General features: G+C 61.1%; 1 protein-coding gene across 1 annotated transcript; it reads left to right on the forward strand.

Moving 5' to 3' along the window:
* Positions 1–2,119: 2,119 nt before the first annotated feature.
* On the forward strand, positions 2,120–18,899 carry LOC119095702 (actin cytoskeleton-regulatory complex protein PAN1). The gene is made up of 9 exons (XM_037218556.1): positions 2,120–2,524; positions 8,079–8,191; positions 10,490–10,638; positions 13,877–14,027; positions 14,353–14,481; positions 15,159–15,256; positions 15,823–15,938; positions 16,259–16,443; positions 16,529–18,899. Exons 1-9 carry the CDS (start codon positions 2,428–2,430, stop codon positions 17,207–17,209), a joined length of 1,719 nt encoding a protein of 572 aa, XP_037074451.1. The 5' UTR covers positions 2,120–2,427; the 3' UTR covers positions 17,210–18,899.
* Positions 18,900–18,993: the final 94 nt, after the last annotated feature.

Consider the following 18,993-nt stretch of genomic DNA (forward strand, 5'->3'; position numbering starts at 1 on the left):
AACCAGCGCGGGACATGACAGAACCAGCGAGGGACTCGACAGAGCCAGCGCGGGGCACGGCAGAACCAGCGCGGGACACGACAGAGCCAGCGCGGGACACGACAGAACCAGCGCGGGACACGACAGAACTAGCGTGGGACATGGCAGAACCAGCGCGGGACTCGACAGAGCCAGCGCGGGGCTCGACAGAGCCAGCGCGGGACACGGCATAGCCAGCGCGGGACACGACAGGACCAGCGCGGGACTCGACAGAACCAGCGCGGGACATGGCAGAACCAGCGCGGGACACGACAGAACTAGCGTGGGACATGGCAGAACCAGCGCGGGACACGACAGAACTAGCGTGGGACATGGCAGAACCAGCGCGGGACTCGACAGAGCCAGCGCGGGGCTCGACAGAGCCAGCGCGGGACACGGCATAGCCAGCGCGGGACACGACAGAACCAGCGCGGGACTCGACAGAACCAGCGCGGGACATGGCAGAACCAGCGCGGGACACGACAGAACCAGCGCGGGACATGGCAGAACCAGCGCGGGACACGACAGAACTAGCGTGGGACATGGCAGAACCAGCGCGGGACTCGACAGAGCCAGCGCGGGACTCGACAGAGCCAGCGCGGGACACGGCACGGTCGCGGGAATGTGTCCCAGCCGCCGCTGACTGGCGGCCGGGCCACATACCGCGGCGGGCGTGGTGTTGGTCACTGTCCCACTGACCTGCCGCCGTTTTGGGGTCCTGCACGGCTGTCTCCTGCCACGGCTCAGACGTCTGCCGCCGGCTGTCACGTAATGGGATCAGCGAGCGCCTCGGCGGCGGCCGGCGGGCCGCGGCCAATCCGGCCGCCTGGGCGTCAGCCGGTGTCGCGCTGTCGGGGAGGGGGGGGGGGGGGGGGGGGCACACGGGCTGCGGCGACCGACTCCGCGAGCTGGGCGCCATGTCACGGCGGCGACCAGCGGCCCACAGCAACGGCTGTCAACCGCAGGCCGGCTGCGGCGCGCGGAACATTAACAATGTTCGGCACATTTACTGCCATCAGCCATGTAACGCTGCCGGCTGCGCCTGCCTGCCGCCTGGGTTTTGGTTATTGTCGTGCTTTGGAAATGGCGGAGATCCGAAGCGACGTCTCTCAAACATTGCGCGCCATAACATGCATTGCCAAATCGGATGCAGTTACATCAGATATTCTGCCGAAGAACAACAACCTTAGCAAAGCTCTAGTCCTGGAATGCTTTGACTGCCCACGACTGCGGCATGCATACATAGTCACACGAGACAGGCTTAAGAAATACGTCATCGTCATTATCATCACGTACACGATCATGTATCGGCATCGTCAAGATATAGAATGAGATGCTTGTGCACCGCCAGAAGCATTTTAAGTGTGTGCGTGGGCGGGCGGGGAGGGGGGCACCAAGGGCACACGCTGTACCCCCGTCACCCAATTGGTATAAATGTTGGTATGCATGTGAACGAATTTCGAGCCTAAAAAATCGAGGAAGGTACGTGAAAATAGAAAGTTGCATCACATACCATGCTCTTATAAGGCATGCGAGAAATATCGCGCAATGCATGTGCGGCGTGTTACGATGGGATTGTCAGCGAAAATCCGTACGTCGTTCTTCCCGTTAATGCTGCATATGACCCTGGACACCACGATTCCGGCACAGGGACGTTACGACGGTAACGCGCCCTTTAAACCTGATGCTTTGTCGACCAGGATATGCGGGACTGAAGGCTTACCGCCGGAAATTGCTAGGGCTTCCTTTTAGTCGGTAATGTCAGTTTCTTTGTGCTGCTGATGCCAAATTCGTGTGAGGGTGTAGTGTTGTAACACTCGCTCAACACTCTGCAATCCAGTTACCCAAGACGCCGCACCCACCTGCGCCCCCCGCCCCCGCCCCGGTCTGACCGTGCCGTGAGCTGGGTCGGTGCCGCCGGCGCCGTCGGCCGGCGTCGTCGCGGCTGTCGGCGGCCGCGATGCGTCACCGCCTGGCCAGCTGGCAGCAGCAGCTGTCCGCCGGCCGGCTGCTGACCGGCGCGCAGTTCACTCCCCCGCCGCCAGTCGGCTCTGTCGTCGCCGGCCTCGACAGCGGCCGCACGACATACGGCCGGCGCCGGCGGCGGAGTGCGGTCGCGTGGGGGCGGTTAGGTGGGATCTGACGTCCGCCACCGTATGCGGTGCCGTCGACACCCGTGCGTAACTTCTGTGTCTTAGTGTGCGCCGGAGGGCCTCGTACTCGGTGTCAGCCAGCGGCGGCGAGGACTGAACACGCGCGGTGGTGCTGGTTTGGTGCTGACACACAGGCAACGTGTCGAGCACCACGCGCCTGAGGCGGCATCAGCCGTGATGTGACGTCCGAGTGGACGGTGTGTGGGAGGCTTGCCTGGTGGGAGCGGTAGCGGCCGCCGCCGCCAGCGCAGCCGCCATGTCGAGCGTCGCGCCCGACTCGCTCGAGCTGTGCTCCATGGACTTTTGGGACTACTTTGTGGAGCTGGAATGCCTGCAAAACTCGAAGGGAAAAGGTACGCCTGGTCGGTTACAACCCGCCGTGCTGTTCCCCGGGCCCACGCGTGCTAGGAGATTAGTTCAGCATGCTTGCGTGGTCGTGTCAAAATATTACATATTTACGCCAAGGCCGCCTCTAGGAAGAAGGGTTGGTCAGGGAAGGTTGGCTGAAGTTCTGAGGCGCCAAATACCTGAAACAATAGATCGTTGCTGTCTTCGGAAAGTGACAACAGAGCACTCTAGGTGTTGGTCTTCGTTGCCAGTGGCCCTATTCCATATCGTGATTACGTACAGAAGCACACCATGATTACATGCAGAAACATACCGCGATTACATACAAAAACATGTCGTGATTGCCTACAGAAACATGCCGTGATTACATACAGAAACATGCCGTGATTACATATAGAAACATACCGTGGTTACATACAGAAGCATATGTGGCGAATAGCGTGTCTTTATATTGTCCTCCTATCTCCTATTGTCTTTATATTGTTTATTGTAATCTCATGACGTCATGACCGGCCCTGAACTGTGTGCATGAACGGATGATGCCAACAATCGTGTTGTGACAAATTGCTGGGTTGATGATGTTGTGATCGATCAGAAATTTGTGTTTATTTTGGCGGAGGTGACTGCGGTGTGGTGCCTCGCTCGCTGCGTGGTACCCTCCGCCCTTGACCTTGCCTTGGACGGAATTACCGCCTCGCTTACACCCAAGCAAGTAGGTTGGTGCGGACTGATATGGCGTGCCTTCTAACGCGCTTATCTGATTCCGTGGCTGCAGATAATGTCTCGTTCAGTGTTGGCCATTTTTCCCTTTCGTAGGGCCATGGGAGGTAGATTTCTGTCTCGTTTGTGCACCCGCATACGCACTGTTGCTTTCGTTTCCCATGCATCAGCCCGTAGCACAAGCCGATGCACTGAAATCTTCTTTTAACACATTTCGAATGCGAGCAAGGAATATCATACCGCTTCGTCCGGCGGCTGACAAAACTGTGTTGCGGCAGTTTTGTGGCGGCCGTGTCTCGGTGACCGGTGGGCTGTTGCGCCACGCTGCTGCAGCCGTCACTCGACCACCGACCAGCCAGTCGGCCGCCCGATGTTGCCGCCACGCCGGCCACCGGCACGCGGCTCCCATCCAACGCTCCGGGGGGGGGGGGGGGGGGGGGGCTGTGAGAGTGAAATCCTGTTGACGACATGGGGGCGGCGCGGGAGACAATGGGCGGCCGCAGCCGTCCCGCCTCACCTGCCGCCGGGCTCGATACGTCCGCTGATAGACACCCGAGGTCCAAGGTCTGAGTCGGCGCGGCCAGCCAGAGCCCCTGGGCGCCGCGTGACCTCCGCCGAGGATCGACCCAGGCCGACCAGCGGCCCGTTCGTCTTGGCTGTCAGCATCCCTCATTTCTTTCATGTTTTCGTTGGGAGTAACGAGAAGCATCTGTTGGCGGCTATTGCGATTCCGCTCTGGTGACAGGCCTGGTCTGCAGGGGTCAGCTGGCTCCCGCCGGAATGGTGACTAAACCTGTCGGCGCCCGCGTCCCTCCCCTCGGTCGACCGGGCGCCGCCTCGTTTTCGTGACGCTGGGGTCAGCCGTGACCGACCTCGGTCGCACTCGTGAGACGTCCGTGACCGGGCCAGCGGGCTCTTGACCCGCGGGTCAGCGTCCCATTGACCCGTCTACCCTCCCGCAAACCACGCCACGCCTCGCCTGCGCCTGGCGGCCTGCGGCTCCCAGCGCCGGCGGCCTTGGGCGCCCCGGAGCTCCGTGACGGCGCGCGGGGCCAGGGCGGCGCCGGTCGAAGCCAGTCCTCGCGACCCCGGAGCTCCGTGACGGCGCGCGGGGCCAGGGCGGCGCCGGCCGAAGCCAGTCCTCGCGGCTGATTGGGCCGACCGCACGGACACTTCGAGACTTCCGTGGCAGGTGTCTCTGTCCCCCCCCCCCTCCATATGCCCCAGGAAGTGTATCGTCACGGAGACCGCTTCGTATTGTCGACTTCTATTCAGGACGGAATTTTCTGCCTTTAAGCTGCCAGCGCATTAAACCTTCTGTATCGTCCAATCCCGTATGCGTTCAATGCAATACTACACATTGGATTGCCACGTGAGCTAAACGTTACTGAGGAGGCGTTACATCTGGAGGCTAGAGAGGTGATCTGATGCACAATCCGGGAAGCTTGATTCCCCATTTTCGCATGCAGAATTGCTCAAGCGTGTATGCTGCCATTTTCCACTACTTGGTCCAGCGGCGGCTTCGGCACGGCCTGTCCCGTTATCGGATTTCGCTAGCCAGTAGCGTAACGTCGTTCGTTGCGTCAATTCTCCGAGACGATTTTCCAATTACGACGCACCACATCTCGGTGTCGACACCAGTGCCAGCGGTCCCGCGTGTCACGCTCGGTTTTCTGTCTCCGGAACATCGCCCTGGTGGGTGTGCTCTAGCCCGCGCTGCAGGGGCTTCTGAGCGGCAGCCGCTGCCGGCGCGCGGTCTGTGGGGGTTGTCCGGGGGGCGCTGCTCTGGGCGGCAGCCGCTGCCGGCGCGCGGTCTGTGGGGATTGTCCGGGAGGCGCTGCTGTGGGCGGCAGCCGCTGCCGGCGCGCGGTCTGTGGGGGTTGTCCGGGGGGCGCTGCTCTGGGCGGCAACCGCTGCCGACGCGCGGTCCGTGGGACTTGTCCGGGGGGCGCTGCTCTGGGCGGCGGCCCCGTGACTGTACTGCCGGCTCCGCCTCCGCCTAGGCTCCCGACGCCGTCTTCTGAGCCGGGATGGCGGACGTCCGCTCCCGGACGGCACGGCCTCGGCGCTGGGACCAGCGGCCCGCTCCCGGGGGCTCCCATTCAGTCCCGACTTTTGAACTCCGGAGCCTGTTCGCGATGACCGTGCCAGCCCTTGGTTCCGGTCGCTGGGAATCTGATATGAACTTTGATCTTCTTGCTCCGGAACCGTGTAGTAGGTCTGGCTCTCCGCGAGAGCCTGACCTGCTCCTGAGCTCCGGCCGTGGGAGCCTGACCTGCCCCTGAGCTCCGGCCACGGGAGCCTGACCTGCCCCTGAGCTCCGGCCACGGGAGCCTGACCTGCCCCTGAGCTCCGGCCACGGGAGTCTGACCTGCTCCTGAGCTCCGGCCACGGGAGCTGGAGCCGTTCGCTCCGCGGCCGTGCCGTGCCGCTGGGCCGTCCGTCTGCCGACGGCGGCATGCGACGGGAGCGTGACTGGCAGCCGGCCTGCTTCTCAGCCACGCCGAGCCCGGCTGCAGGGCTCAGGCTGCAGCCGCAGCCCGGCCGCCGTGCTGCCGGCTCGCACGGGCGACACGCGGCCGCGGCGCCGGCGGCCCTCATTTCACGCCGCATCGGCGCCCAGGGCTGGCCGGCGGGCATCAAGCTCCCGTGCTGGTGGGAGGCGACCTCCAGCCACTGATGAAAGCTGCCGGCGCGACCAGCCAAGCTGCAAACTGCGCGGCAGCAGTGCACGAAATGGAAATGAAGCGCGGGAGGGGTGCGGGGAAGCGGCGGTGGAGGTGAGACCGAGCCGCCGGCGCGGGAGCCGAGTAATGCGAGCGGACATGTGCACTTCGTGCTTGTCCTCGCCGCCACCATCGCTCACAAGGCCACCGTTTGGCCTGCGGCGGCGCATTTGCACTATCTTTGCCCACGCTGTTTGGCTATTAGCGCCCTGGCTGCACGGACGCCATGTGAACGGACATCTGAACATCAGGCGGCCGCTGGCGGTCGACGCCAGCAGCGGGCGGCGAGAGGGGCGCCCTCCCTCGACCCTGTCCCACCACCCGCGCGCGGCGAGAGGGGTGCCCTCCCTCGACCCCATCCCACCACCCGCGGGCGGCCAGAGGGGTGTCTTCCCTCGGCCTCCGTCCCACCACCCATGGGCGGCGAGAGAGGCGCCGACTCTCAACCCCCGCCCCACCACTTACGTGGGAAGTTTATTGGGCGAAATGTGACATATGCGATGCCTAGGGAGAAAAAGTGGATTGATATGCTGGGAACTTCACACATTAAAGAGGGCTCAACGTTAGCACCCAATGATAATCTACAAAAGGTGTTTAAGAAATGTCCAGGCGGTGCTTTTCGACAACCAATGCATACGCGTCGATTACTAATTTTACGATAGCGCGTGGAAGGAACGGGTTGTCCAGACTGAGGTAGGTTCAAATGAAACTGAAACGCCTTATGGCAGAATGTTGGTTTTTTATGGCAGAATGTTGTTATGGCAGAATGTTATATATATATATATATATATATATATATATATATATATATATATGTATATATGATTTGCTTATAAGTCCTTGCAGATGATCCATCGTCTGTAGATGATGAGCGGCGCTCCCATTCCCCGACCGAGGCCAGGAGTTGGTCCAGTCGGGGTATGCGCATGTGTTTGACGGTAGCCGTGTCTACTGCTGGGCGGCACCGCGGCCATCCCGGAGGGGCAATGCGCAGGTCAGGGGCTCATAGCATATTTAAGGCCAGAGCTTGAAGGCTTTTGAGAATAACAACAGAGCAAAACAAATGTACACTTTTCATTTTTCCGGCATGTTGAAAGAACGTAAACGCAATCTGTTATGGAAGCGCATCATTTTTGTCCGGGGTTTTTCGCGTTCTATTTCATGATGCTAGCGGTTAATGTGGCCCGGGATTGCCGTGGACTGATGGGGATGTCGACACCACCACTCACAGTGGCGGCTGTGCTGTAACCATGCGGCCAGCCCTGCGCGACGCGAGGCGTCGTCTGCCATTCTGATGCCCGCGTTGAAAGTTGGTGAGAGATACGCGGGGCTGTGCTGGCGGCGGTGCCGTCCGTCTGACGGCCGCTGCCCTCTCTCTCTCTCTCTCTCTCTCTCTGTAGATGTGCGGGGCTGTGCTGGCGGCGGTGCCGTCCGTCTGACGGCCGCTGCCCTCCCTGTCTGTAGATGTGCGGGGCTGTGCTGGCGGCGGTGCCATCTGTCTGACGGACGCTGCCCCCCTGGCTGTAGATGTACGGGGCTGTCCGTCTGACGGACGCTGCCCCTGTCTGTAAACGTGCGGGCTGTGCTGGCGGCGGCGCCGTCCTTGACGGAGCTGCCCTCCCTGTCTGTAGATGTGCGGGGCTGTGCTGGCGGCGGTGCCATCTGTCTGACGGACGCTGCCCCCCTGGCTGTAGATGTACGGGGCTGTCCGTCTGACGGACGCTGCCCCCTGTCTGTAAACGTGCGGGGCTGTGCTGGCGGCGGCGCCGTCCGTCTGACGGACGCTGCCCTCCCTGTCTGTAGATGTGCGGGGCTGTGCTGGCGGCGGTGCCGTCCGTCTGACGGCCGCTGCCCTCTCTCTGTAGATGTGCGGTGCCGTCCGTCTGGCGGACCCTGCCCTCCCTGTCTGTAGATGTGCGGCGCCGTCCGTCTGACGGACGCTGCCCTCCCTGTCTGTAGATGTGCGGGGCTGTGCTGGCGGGGGTGCCGTCCGTCTGACGGCCGCTGGCCTCTCTGTAGATGTGCGGTGCCGTCCGTCTGGCGGACCCTGCCCTCCCTGTCTGTAGATGTGCGGTGCCGTCCGTCTGACGGACGCTGCCCTCTCTGTCCGCAGACCTGCAGCTAGCTGCCGAGCTCGGCAAGACGCTGCTGGAGAGAAACAAGGAGCTGGAGACGGGACTCAAGCAGCAGCAGACAGTCATCGACGACCAGGGCCAGGAGATCGAGGTACTGTACCGTACCGTACCGGACCCGGCGGGTACATGTGTGCCGGGCAGGATGCCGCGGGACCGTGACGTACGGGCCTGTTGGAGCTATGAGACCGCGCGGCCGGTGCGCCCGAAAGTCCCACGACTGTGTTGAAACGCTGCATAGACCTCATATCCTTACTCTGCAGCACTCTGAACAAAACATTTAAGTGTCTGTCCTGTATCGTTGAGTGTTGTGCAGAATTTGATGCGTTTAAGGCACTATATACTAATGTTTCATTAGGTCTAGCATAATTGGTCGTGTCGAAATACCTCACCTTACACAGCCAAGAGACCGAAGTGTATTATAACCGCGCAAAGGCGGGAGATGTATGCATATTGTAACGCTTCAGAGGTGGGAGACCAGGTGCTTTGTGTGTCAGAGCGAGGGCGCCTTGCGAGACGTGACATTGTAAGCGTTATAGACGCTATCGCCTGAGTCGTTGGTATCTGCGGGGTGTCTCGGTATCACGTGTGGTCCGGGTGGCACACCGTCAGGAGGTTACGCACTCCCCCGAGCGGCGGGCCCGCTGGGTGGAATGGGCCGGGCACATCCGGGTGCCCCGTGCCGGCGTCGCTGGCAGTTTCCCGCTCCGTGTCACATGCTTCTCGTTCATCGCGCGCGCGCGCGGGAAAATCTGCGGCGGCGGTCTCAGGGCTGCCGGCGGCGGCGAGGCCGCGCCGGCGCGGCGGGCCGCAAGGCCGGCTCGGCGCCCGGTGCGGGAGTGTCCGTCGCGTCCGTCGAGTCGCAAGGCCGCCCGGCGTGCGGTGCGGGAGTCTCTGTCGCGTCCGTCGGCAGGCGCTCCGAATCTGTCAGCTGGACGTCGCTGTGACGTCACTGTGGCACCGCAACGGCGCGGCTTCAGTCGCTCCGTCTTCGCCTGTCACCCGCCAGCTGACGATGTGTTGTGTGGTTCGCGCCGGCCGTTACTGGCCAGTCTGTCACCGGCGGCGAGCCCGACGCTCGGCCACAGTTCACCATCGTGGGGACGCTGTTGTCCGCCTTCAGCCGGACTCGCGGGGCGGTTTTCCACCGTCTGGCGTCCTTGGCTGACCCGTTGGATGTAGGAACACTTGTGAAGTATTTGAAGCAACCTCCTTTGCTGCGACTAGTAAAGAGTCGGTGGGAAGAGGGGACTAGTGAGAGAGGAATAGAAGAGTGAGGCAAAACCGGAGAGAGGCGGACCCGTACGGAGGAGTGAGAGAGAGAGAGAGGGGAGAAAGAGGGTCAGGAGGGGGTGAGACGGAGCGTGAACGTGAGTTCGAGGCATGCACACTACCACGTGGGTTCGATTTCACCTAAGGTGACGTATTTTCCCGACAAAGAGAGCAAGCTTTCACGAGGGCGACGACCAGCATGTCATGATCCCCAATACGCCCCATTTAGCTAACAGGATGGGGTAAAATTGTCCCATGTTACGCTTCGTAAAGTAGTTTACTCACTGCGGCAGTGCTGACAGCCAATTAGGGCTCTCGTAACATATGTATGTTCTCCAGTCGTTTGTTTTCCTAGCAGCCGCGCCAAAATTCGTCCTTGGAGCGCATGCCTGCCTGCATGGTTGGAGCAAGGCTGAGCAGTTGTCGTGTTGTTATCTTTTAAATATTTTCCAGATCTCTAATGTCTAAATGAGTCAATTTTTAAACAGAATGCCCATGCTTAGGTAGCTTTACTTCCCTGTACTTTGACGGGACAGTCGGTCATTCTTTTTCGATTTCCCTGTACTTTGGCGGGACAGTCGGCCATCCTTTTTTCGACTTCCTCTACTTTGACGGAATAGTCGGTCATTCTTTTTTCGCGTCCTATGCACACTGCTGCGACCCGGCCTGGTGCTGGGCCGACTCCCTGGGCAGTCTCCAGCTGCCCTTCCGCATTGTCGGGCCTTGGCAAACCAGCACGATGCGTGCTGGTCCAGCTGGGTGCCGCACACATTCTGAAACTTGCAACCTACGTCCTCAGTATTATGGGCCCGGCATATCACCCGTCAACCAGGGCTTTGACTTCAGTAACTTCTGTCGGCTGGTTAGAACAACCTCCCGTCAGTTTAACATTCACATCAGTGTGCACAGCTCACGGAATGAAGAATTTACTGCTGTTAACAGTTGGGCGCAGCTGAGCCTGGTTAAAATGCCTGCCGGGAAGTGCAGCACGTATGGAGGTGCCCGGCACGTGTGCGGACGCTTCGTTGGCCGAGCTGGATGCGCCGGAGCGGCTGGGTGGGCGGGGCCGACACCCGGTGACGCATCCCCTGACGTGGCTGCGCTGTCTGTGTGTCCTCAGTACCTGAGCAAACAGTCGACTGCGCTGCGAGAGGTCAATGACTCACGTCTGCGGGTGTATGAGCAGCTGGAGGTCAGCATACAGGAGCTGGAGGTCACCAACCAGCGACTGCAGGACGAACTCAGCCAGGACAAGAAGCGTATCCGCAGGTGAGCCCCCCCCCCCCCCCTTCCGTTCCCGTCTCGCCCGGCCCAGGGTGTCGTCGAGTATGTCTTTTCACCTCCGTCACACACGATACAAATCATTTTCGTGGCTCAAAGAACAAACAGAAGGGACAGAAAGGCTGAAGGTCAGACAAGTGAGCATGTCTCGTGCCCGATGGTCTGCCTACCGTAAATGCTGGCGGGGGAGCCATGCGCCAGCTGACCTTTGACACGGCGGCCCACGCCAGCCCAGCCGACCCGTCGGCGGCTTCCGTGCCCACCTGACACGTGACGTGGAGGCGGGCCCGACTGAGGGACGGGTCATAACCTCACCCAGCAGGACACCGCCGGGACAGACCAACTGACAACCGCACCCAGCAGGACACCACTGGGACAGGCCAACTGATAACCGCGCCCAGCAGGACACCACTGGGACGGGCCAACTGATAACCGCACCCAGCAGGACACCACTGGGACAGGCCAACTGATAACCGCACCCAGCAGGACACCACTGGGACAGGCCAACTGATAACCGCGCCCAGCAGGACACCACTGGGACGGGCCAACTGATAACCGCACACAGCAGGTCACCGCCGGGACAGACCAACTGATAACCGCACCCAGCAGGACACCACTGGGACAGGCCAACTGATAACCGCACCCAGCAGGACACCACTGGGACAGGCCAACTGATAACCGCGCCCAGCAGGACACCACTGGGAGCATACCACTGGACAGGCAACTAACCGCACCAGGACACCGCCGGGACAGACCAGCTGATAACTGCACCCAGCAGGTCACCGCCGGGACAGACCGATTGCTCATAACGTCCTGCTGAGCGTTTTTAGTCTTGAGTATTGGTCAGACGCCACGTCATCAGACACGTATTCCAGCATGCTTGTTATCAGCGGAAGTGGGCGGCCCTGCTGACATCGCTGACACATTGTACAGGAGATCCAGGCGTGGTCTAGCGTGTAGCACCCAGCGTCTGGTGTTGGGCTCGATATGGGTATCCGGGGTCCCACGACGCTGCTTGGAATGACCTCGCAAACTTACTCTCCTTCATGAATAGTGCCTGGCAGCATGACCACTTAGAAACATCCTCTGACGCCATGTTTTCTAAACTATGCCCTGAATAGCTCGTCGGTCCGGGGGCCCACGCCCCTGTGCCCCCAGCTCATGGCAGCCTCCTTGTTCTGTGCCAGCTGCCAACGGCGTATGCACAAAGCGCCGGCTTGTGGTCAGCTCCCAGTTTCGGTGTCGCCGCGTAAAGGTCAGGTGACGCACTAGCAGCCGCAGCCGGTAGTCACCGCAGACAAATGTCAGGCACGGTATTACTCATTGTTTTTTTAATGTTTTTCGTTACCCATTATTCTGATAGCAATGTCGTGTCTTAAACCGAGCTGGCGAAAGCGCAGTGCCGAATGGAATGGAATGGAATGGAATGGAATAAATTAAATGGAATGGAAACTCTCGGCCAGAAATTTCAACGTCCCAAACACTTTGCTGCACAAAATCACGTTTCGCTCAACTCTTGGCACAACAGGGCCCAGTCACATTGAGCAGATTATGTCGCCTAGTGACGGGGCCCAGTCTCGAGGGAGAAGCCCGTAGTGCCGTGATGACGCATCACGCTGGTTACTGGCTTTCTGTCTGGAGTCATCTATGGCGAAAAAATGTCAAAAGAAATCGGATCCTGAGAAGCCGCCTCTAGCTTGGCTGTTCCTTGCTGGCAACACCAATCTGAGATGTGAGCGAGGTCAGTTATTTTCAACCCCATTACAAAGTAGCGCCATGCCGCTCCACAAGCTGGTCATGCCTAGCAACAGCTCCAACAACATCCCAGGTAGACCCCACGCCACGGCGTGAGCCTCTTTGCGGTGTGAACGGGGCTTGAAAACACACTGGCTCCAAATATTTGGCTTTACCCGTCCGTTTGCTACCAAAAGCTGAGCCGCCGCCACCTTGCCCAGACAGCTCGCAGCGTTCCAGCGGGCGTTTTTGTGTAGTTTGATGAGGTCAACACTGGCGCCGCCACCAGTTTACCGGTTGTGTAAACAGCAGAGCCAGCCGGCTGAAGCTGGGCTGCCGGCCGGCTGAAGCTGGGCTGCACCCTGCCCCGGGGCGACCATGCCGGTGCCGCGACACAGGCTAGCGAAGCCGGCGCCGGCGTGCCGGGGCAGAGACTCGGGGCAAGCTGACCAGTGCATAGCATGAAGACGCCGGGCTCGGTGTCATTGCGATCCACTGCGGTCAGCGGCGTGTTCGCCTCGCTCTCTCCTGCTTACGGAGGCGTCCACATCTCCAGCATTCTGCGGCAGCTGACCCGGTAGCCGGATCAGCCGTGTGATAGGGCACTGTCGGATGGTGCTGGTCCGGTGACCGGGTCAGGCGTGTGAGAGGTCACTGTCGGATGGTGCTGGTCCGGTGGCCGGGTCAGCCGTATAAGAGGTCACTGTCGGATGGTGCTGGTCCGGTGACCGGGTCAGGCGTGTGAGAGGTCACTGTCGGATGGTGCTGGTCCGGGTCAGCCGTATTGCATGGCATGGAGAGACAGTACTGGACACACGAAACAGATTAAACCGTCTTACACCGTCTCCACCGCGAGACTTCCAGCTGTCCGCTGTCCGCGAAGCAGCTGCCGGTGTTTGTCGGCTGTCCGGCCGTGTCGTGCGCCCCGCCGTGTCGCCAGTGTGCAGAGCCCGTCCGTCCGAACTGCGGCAGTGTGCCGGGCTCTACCGCATCAGAGCGCTCGACCGGCCCTGGGAACTGGTCCTCGGCCCTCTGGCGAGCCGCCAAAGGTCACGTCTCCGGCGCTACCGGCGTGGGAACAGGGTGGCGGCGCCGTGCCCAGCCCAGCCATGCGCTCCGACACCGGAGGTGGCGGACTTCCGCCATGCCTAACGGAGGTGACCAGGTCGGCCGGAGGCTGCCCGTCGGGTCACGGAGCTGACCGGGTCGGCCGTTGGCTGTCTGTCGGGTCACGGGGCTGACGGCACGCGGACGACCAGCGGCGCTCGTCGGCTGCGCCCGCTGTCGGGTGTTCTTGCTGAACTACAAGAAGCCTCGCTCGATGATGGCATCTTTTCCAGGTGGACAGATGGGTTTCAGTACACACGAGTCGGTGGAGCGTCCGGCGTTATAGTTTGAGGAGCATATGCGCTTCCCGGAGCCCGTTTCAGTCTGCTAGTCGGTGAAATGTTTCCGATGTCGGCGGTCCCTGACTGCTCCGACCGTGTTTCAGTCTGTGCCAGTCGGTGGAATGTCTGGAGGCGCGTGCCTCGGAGCTGCAGGGCCTGGTGGACGAACTCCGCGCCGCCGAACGGACCAGGCGGGCAGCCTGCCTGGCGGAGCAGCAGCGGACGCCGCCGGCCAGGCGCGACAGCCAAAGTCAGGTAGGGCGACATCTCTCGGCCGTCGTGTCACCTACGCCTTCAGCGGTCGCCCACCCGAGGCGCCCGGTTTGTGAGCGGCGTAGTGTGCTCCAGAGTCAATGCTAGCGTAAACCTCGTTGCACGGTTTGGGTTCATGTCCAACGAAACCCCAAGACACGCGAAAAAGTGGCTGTTAGCTGATCTTGATCAGTGTGTCATTTCGCTTTCCGTCGGGCAACAGCTGGCAACAGTTGCAGTGCGCACTTCGCACTGAAGTGCTGTGGACGGCCTGCTCCACGCTGGGGTGCTGTGGATGAGGCGTGACCGGCGGCCCGCTCCTCTCCAGAGTCGCGCCGACGAGCTGGTGGAGCGCGTCGCTCTGTTGGAGCGCCAGATGAGCGAGTGCCGTGACCGGGAGCGCGTGGAGCGCGAGCGCCGCCAGTGCGCGGAGGCTGAGCTCGCCGCCTCGCACGAGGTAAGGACGCAGCCGCACAGCACAGCACGCTGGCGCCCGCCGCTGTGGCGTGAGGGCCTTACGACAGCTGCCGCCGCTGGCATAGCGTGTGAGTCAGATGTTTATTTGATCTTCCCTGATTAGGCGGCGCGTCATCTCCTCGGCATTGAGAGAGGACCGTCCGGTTGCCAGGCGATACGGCGTCCTGGCACGTGCCGTGCCGTGCCGTGCCGTGTCGTGTCGTGCCGCGCCGTGTGCCGTGTGCCGTGCCGTGCCGTGCCCAGACCCGCAGGCGACGTGAGCCACGCCTGGCCCAGGCGTGTGAGGGTCGTACCCACAACTGCGGTAACCATGATCGTGTCCTGTCTACATCCCTTGCCGTCCGTCTTCAGCCCGCTGTCGCCGTGGCTCGTGTCCAGACTAGTCGCTGCTCCACCGCCTGCTTGATGCATGCTATGTATTATATAGTCGTTGGAGCAGTGGGTGATGGTACGTTTTAATAGATGACTAATTCCGGGATCTGTTATGTGCAACCAGAAGAGGATCTCACCCTGTATTTTCATCTTCTGCTAGTGATGAGCTGGTGATGATAATGCCGATACGAGAATGCCTTTCGGAAGTCAGCAATGGCGGTCTTTGTGGCAATGTTCTATTCACTGTGGTTGCGTCTAACTGCGGCCCTCCGTATCTTTGTCCAGGAGTGTTCAGAGCTTCGTCAAGAGATGGCAGCACTACGGGAGCGCAGTGTCAAGCTGCACACGCTGGCAGAAGAGGTGCACGCCTTGGAGGAACAGAGGTGTGACCAACTACCTGTTGGGATTCGTAACGCTCTTTTAGTACCCAATCTTCGTCTGTAGCTTGCTTTTTTGTTGGGGCCGCTTTTCACTCATGCCAACTGTCAGAGCTAAATTTCTCTGTAAGGATGAGGCGGCTTGCGAGAACCTCTGTTTGCTGTGAAATGCAGCGGCAAATTAAACGATGGCGTGACCACGACCTCGAGTCACTGAATGGCATCATGCGCGTAGTAAACACAAAAGGGGCAGGGGTGTGGTGCGATTCCGATTTGTGCCGTTACACCCTAATGAGATAATGCGATGCGGCAAGGAAAAATTGCTTAGTTCAAATATGTGTTGTCCTGAGAGCTTCCGTGGTCATTATCGCTGCATACACTGTAGTCGATTGTTGGGACAGATGTAAAGCAATGCGTCATGATACAGCGGCGAGGCGAGCGACGCCGGCCGCCGAGGAGCCAGCTGCGCCGTCCCACGGCGCGTGCGAGGCGACTGCATCGGCTCCAGCCGGCCGGCAGCCGGCCGGCCGCGAGCCGCCGCTGGCTGCTGACTCGGCCTCTCACTCTGGCAGGCTGAGTCCCGTTCCTGCGCCAGTGCTCGCCACGAGCCTGCAGCACCTCGCCACAGATGGCAGCAGCGTCGCTGGTTGTCGAGCCCGCCCCCGCTCGCTCTGTTTGGGGAGACCAGGTGAGCAGCCGGACGGGCGGACCGCCGCAGCGCGATGGAGCCGCCGCCAGCAGACCCCATCACTGACGGGTCCGTCCAACGAACAAGAATGCCTCTCTGGAACGTAAACATTTCTGTTTATAACCCCATTAACTGTTCGGTAACGTAAACGCGCCATACACTGATTGTGACCTTCCATTCTGGTCATCTAGCCGACAGCTGTTGGTCTGCTTCCACGTCGCTGGCGGCAGAGGACGGCCGGGTGTATGTGACGTCACGAGTGTGACGTGTGACGCCATGGGCATGACTTGTGACGTCACGGGTGTGATGTGTGCCGACAGGGTGCCGTCCGGTGGCCGGTGGCCGACGGCTCGGCCGGCTCGGCCGGTTCGGCCGGCGCCGCCGACGAGCTGGGCTCGGCGCCGGCGTCCCTCATCAGCGACCTGGACGCCCACTACCGGGTGCTGCTGGACGAGATGGACAAGTACGAGTGCCTGCTGTCGGCGCGGCAGGCGCGGCCGGCCACGCCCGACCAGCCGGGCTCGCTGTCGCTGCTGCAGGAGCTGCAGCTGTCGGCGAGCGCCGAGCGCCGGCGCGCCTCGCTGGACGCCGGGCCGGCCCCGCCGCTGCGCGACTCCGGCCCCGACTCGCTGATGCTGCTGGCGGTCGCCTCGGACGGCGAGGCCTCGTCGTCGGGCTTCTCGGAGGGTAGCAGCGCCGAGAGCCGGACCGTTTCGCGCGCCACGCAGACCCCGGAGCTGCCGACGGCCGAGCTAGCCGCGCCGCCGCCGCCGCCAGCGCCGCGTAAGGTCACTGCCCTGTTCCAGCACACGCCCCAGTACAAACAGCTGTTCCAGGAGATCTTCCAGGTGCTAAAGAAGCCTGTGGTGGTGGCGCCGACCGAAGCGGTGCCGCGCGAGGTCTGCGTCGCGGCGGCGCCGCTGGAAGCGCCGCCGCCGCCGCCGCCGCCGCCTGCGTCGCTCGACGCTGCGCCTCCCGCGGAACCACACGCAGGCCCTGCGGAACCCCACGGGAGCGGCGCCCTGCCGGCCGGGGCGATGCTCGGCGGCCCACGGACTTTCTCCTACACGGAGGAGTTCGAGCGGTTGAAGGCGCGCGAGGCCGCGTGTGCAGATGGCGTTGCGGAGGCGCCGCCAGGTGGCGCGCCGGAGGAGTTCCCACACCTATCACGGCCGTCGGAGGAAGTGGCCAAGCTGCGACTGCTAGAGCGCTCCTACGCTGAGGCGCTCAAGGCTGGCAGGCGGTGTCGGAGTCGGCACACACTGCTCTGAGGGCGGCCTCCTGGCCAGCCGACCGCGCAGACAGCCGAACTGTGTATCTATCCGCCGGGACATATGCTGAAATAATGATGTGTAACCAGCGACGGTCAATGGTTCAAGGGTGCTTCGTCTGTCATCTGTCAAAACCGATGAAAGCCGCTGGGCACGAGAGGTCTTCACACCATTCCACATTCAGATAGCCGACACAGCTGCGTACAGCATGGTGCCTGCCCGGCAGACCGAGGGACAGCTGGGCGGAACCGTCTCTCCCCCGCGGCAGCTGGGCGGGACCGTCTCTCTCCCGCGGCAGCTGGGCGGGACCGTCTCTCTCCCGCGGCAGCTGGGTGGGACCGTCTCTCTCCCGCGGCAGCTGGGCGGGACCGTCTCTCTCCCGCGGCAGCTGGGCGGGGGCGGCCGCAGCGGCACAGCCCATGATGCTGCGCTCTGTCGGCCAGCGCGATGTGGCGACGTAGCCAACGAAAGCCGGGCTCCGCCCGGTGTATTTATTTGGATGACTTCTGCACAAGCTATGTTTTGTTGGGCGACAGTACAAGCACCACGTGGTATGCCCTGTGCCGAGTTTCCCACGGCCCGTGTCAAAACACCGTGTGATGCGCGGGTGGGTCGTGACATGCGCCAAAGCGAGACAAGGATCCGTCAGACACGTGTTTCATATAATTATATTGTGATTGAGGCTCTCCAAGCCGCCGCCTTGGTAAGCTCACCCGTCTATTTTGGCCGGCTCCGGACTATGATGGCGCATTGCGGCGCTGTGGGAGAGTTATGATGAGCTTTTGTATGCCAATGACGAATTTTGTATATGCCAATTTGCATTGACTCTTGCATCAGACCTGTGGCCTTGTGCAACATGTGACACAGTTCTCAGTGGCCATCCACTTCCATTTGAGATACAGGACAGCTGTATTATTTTTTGCGTTCGAATACGTCGGTACGTTTTAATTTTGAATATTTGTTTTGGGGCAAAATGAAACAATTAAAATCTGTCGTTCGGACGAGACATCATCTTGGAAGTGCCTGCATGTTGCCGGTATGGTATCGGCAACCGCGTTCGTACGCTGCTCTATTAACATTAGCATCTAATTTTGGTCTGAAAGCCTGCTGCCCTAAGCAGTTTGGCGTACGCCAAGAACTCGTGTAACATGTTAAAACCAATTAAACGAAGTACTATGCAATTAAGCAGATAGCCCGTCCTGATGACGCCTGCAGACTTCATAAATTGACTGCCAATTTTAGAGTTAAATTTCAACCCATACTGGACTGTTCGTGAGTTGAAAACAGAACTTGGTTTTTCAAGTATAAGACTTTGCTAACAAGCTTCCCTTTTGGCGACGCGAAGGCTAACACCTGCCTCGTCGATTGGCCGAATGTGCTGCCCGCGCCCGTTTTGTGAGCGCACACGACCAGCCTTTCGACGCCTCTTCTTCTTTCGGGACGATCGCGTCGGAACGATTAATGCCCTGTCGGCGAGCGCGGCCGCACCCCGCGCCGGCCGACGGCCCCGGCGCTGCTGCTTCTGCGCAGGCCAGCCGCCGGCGTACGCCGTCCGCCGCCGTCCGTCGCCTCGGACGGCGGCCATGGGACGACTTCCCGTGCCAAATGCCCGCTGGAGCCCGGCCACTGGTCCCGGATGCCTGCTCTCCGCCTGACGTGTAAACGCAGTGTGAATAATACATTATGTAGTCGTGAAATCGCGTTTGATGGTTTCTGGCGAAGTTGTAGAGCAGCGAAGCTGTGTCAGCTGCGCTCGCGGCGCAGCGCAGCGCAGCGTGCGAGGA

The sequence above is a fragment of the Pollicipes pollicipes genome, unplaced genomic scaffold (genome assembly GCF_011947565.3).
Source record: "Pollicipes pollicipes isolate AB1234 unplaced genomic scaffold, Ppol_2.1 Scaffold_4219;HRSCAF=4965_pilon_pilon_pilon, whole genome shotgun sequence".
NCBI classification, from domain to species: domain Eukaryota; kingdom Metazoa; phylum Arthropoda; class Thecostraca; order Pollicipedomorpha; family Pollicipedidae; genus Pollicipes; species Pollicipes pollicipes.

Coding starts and splice junctions, on each gene's coding strand:
- LOC119095702 (XM_037218556.1), top strand. CDS start 2,428: ATGTCGAGCGTCGCGCCCGACTCGCTCGAGCTGTGCTCCATGGACTTT. Junction 10,639..13,876: donor GACAAGAAGCGTATCCGCAG/GTGAGCCCCCCC, acceptor ACCGTGTTTCAG/TCTGTGCCAGTCGGTGGAAT. Junction 16,444..16,528: donor CGGCAGGCGCGGCCGGCCAC/GCCCGACCAGCC, acceptor TCGCTGGACGCC/GGGCCGGCCCCGCCGCTGCG.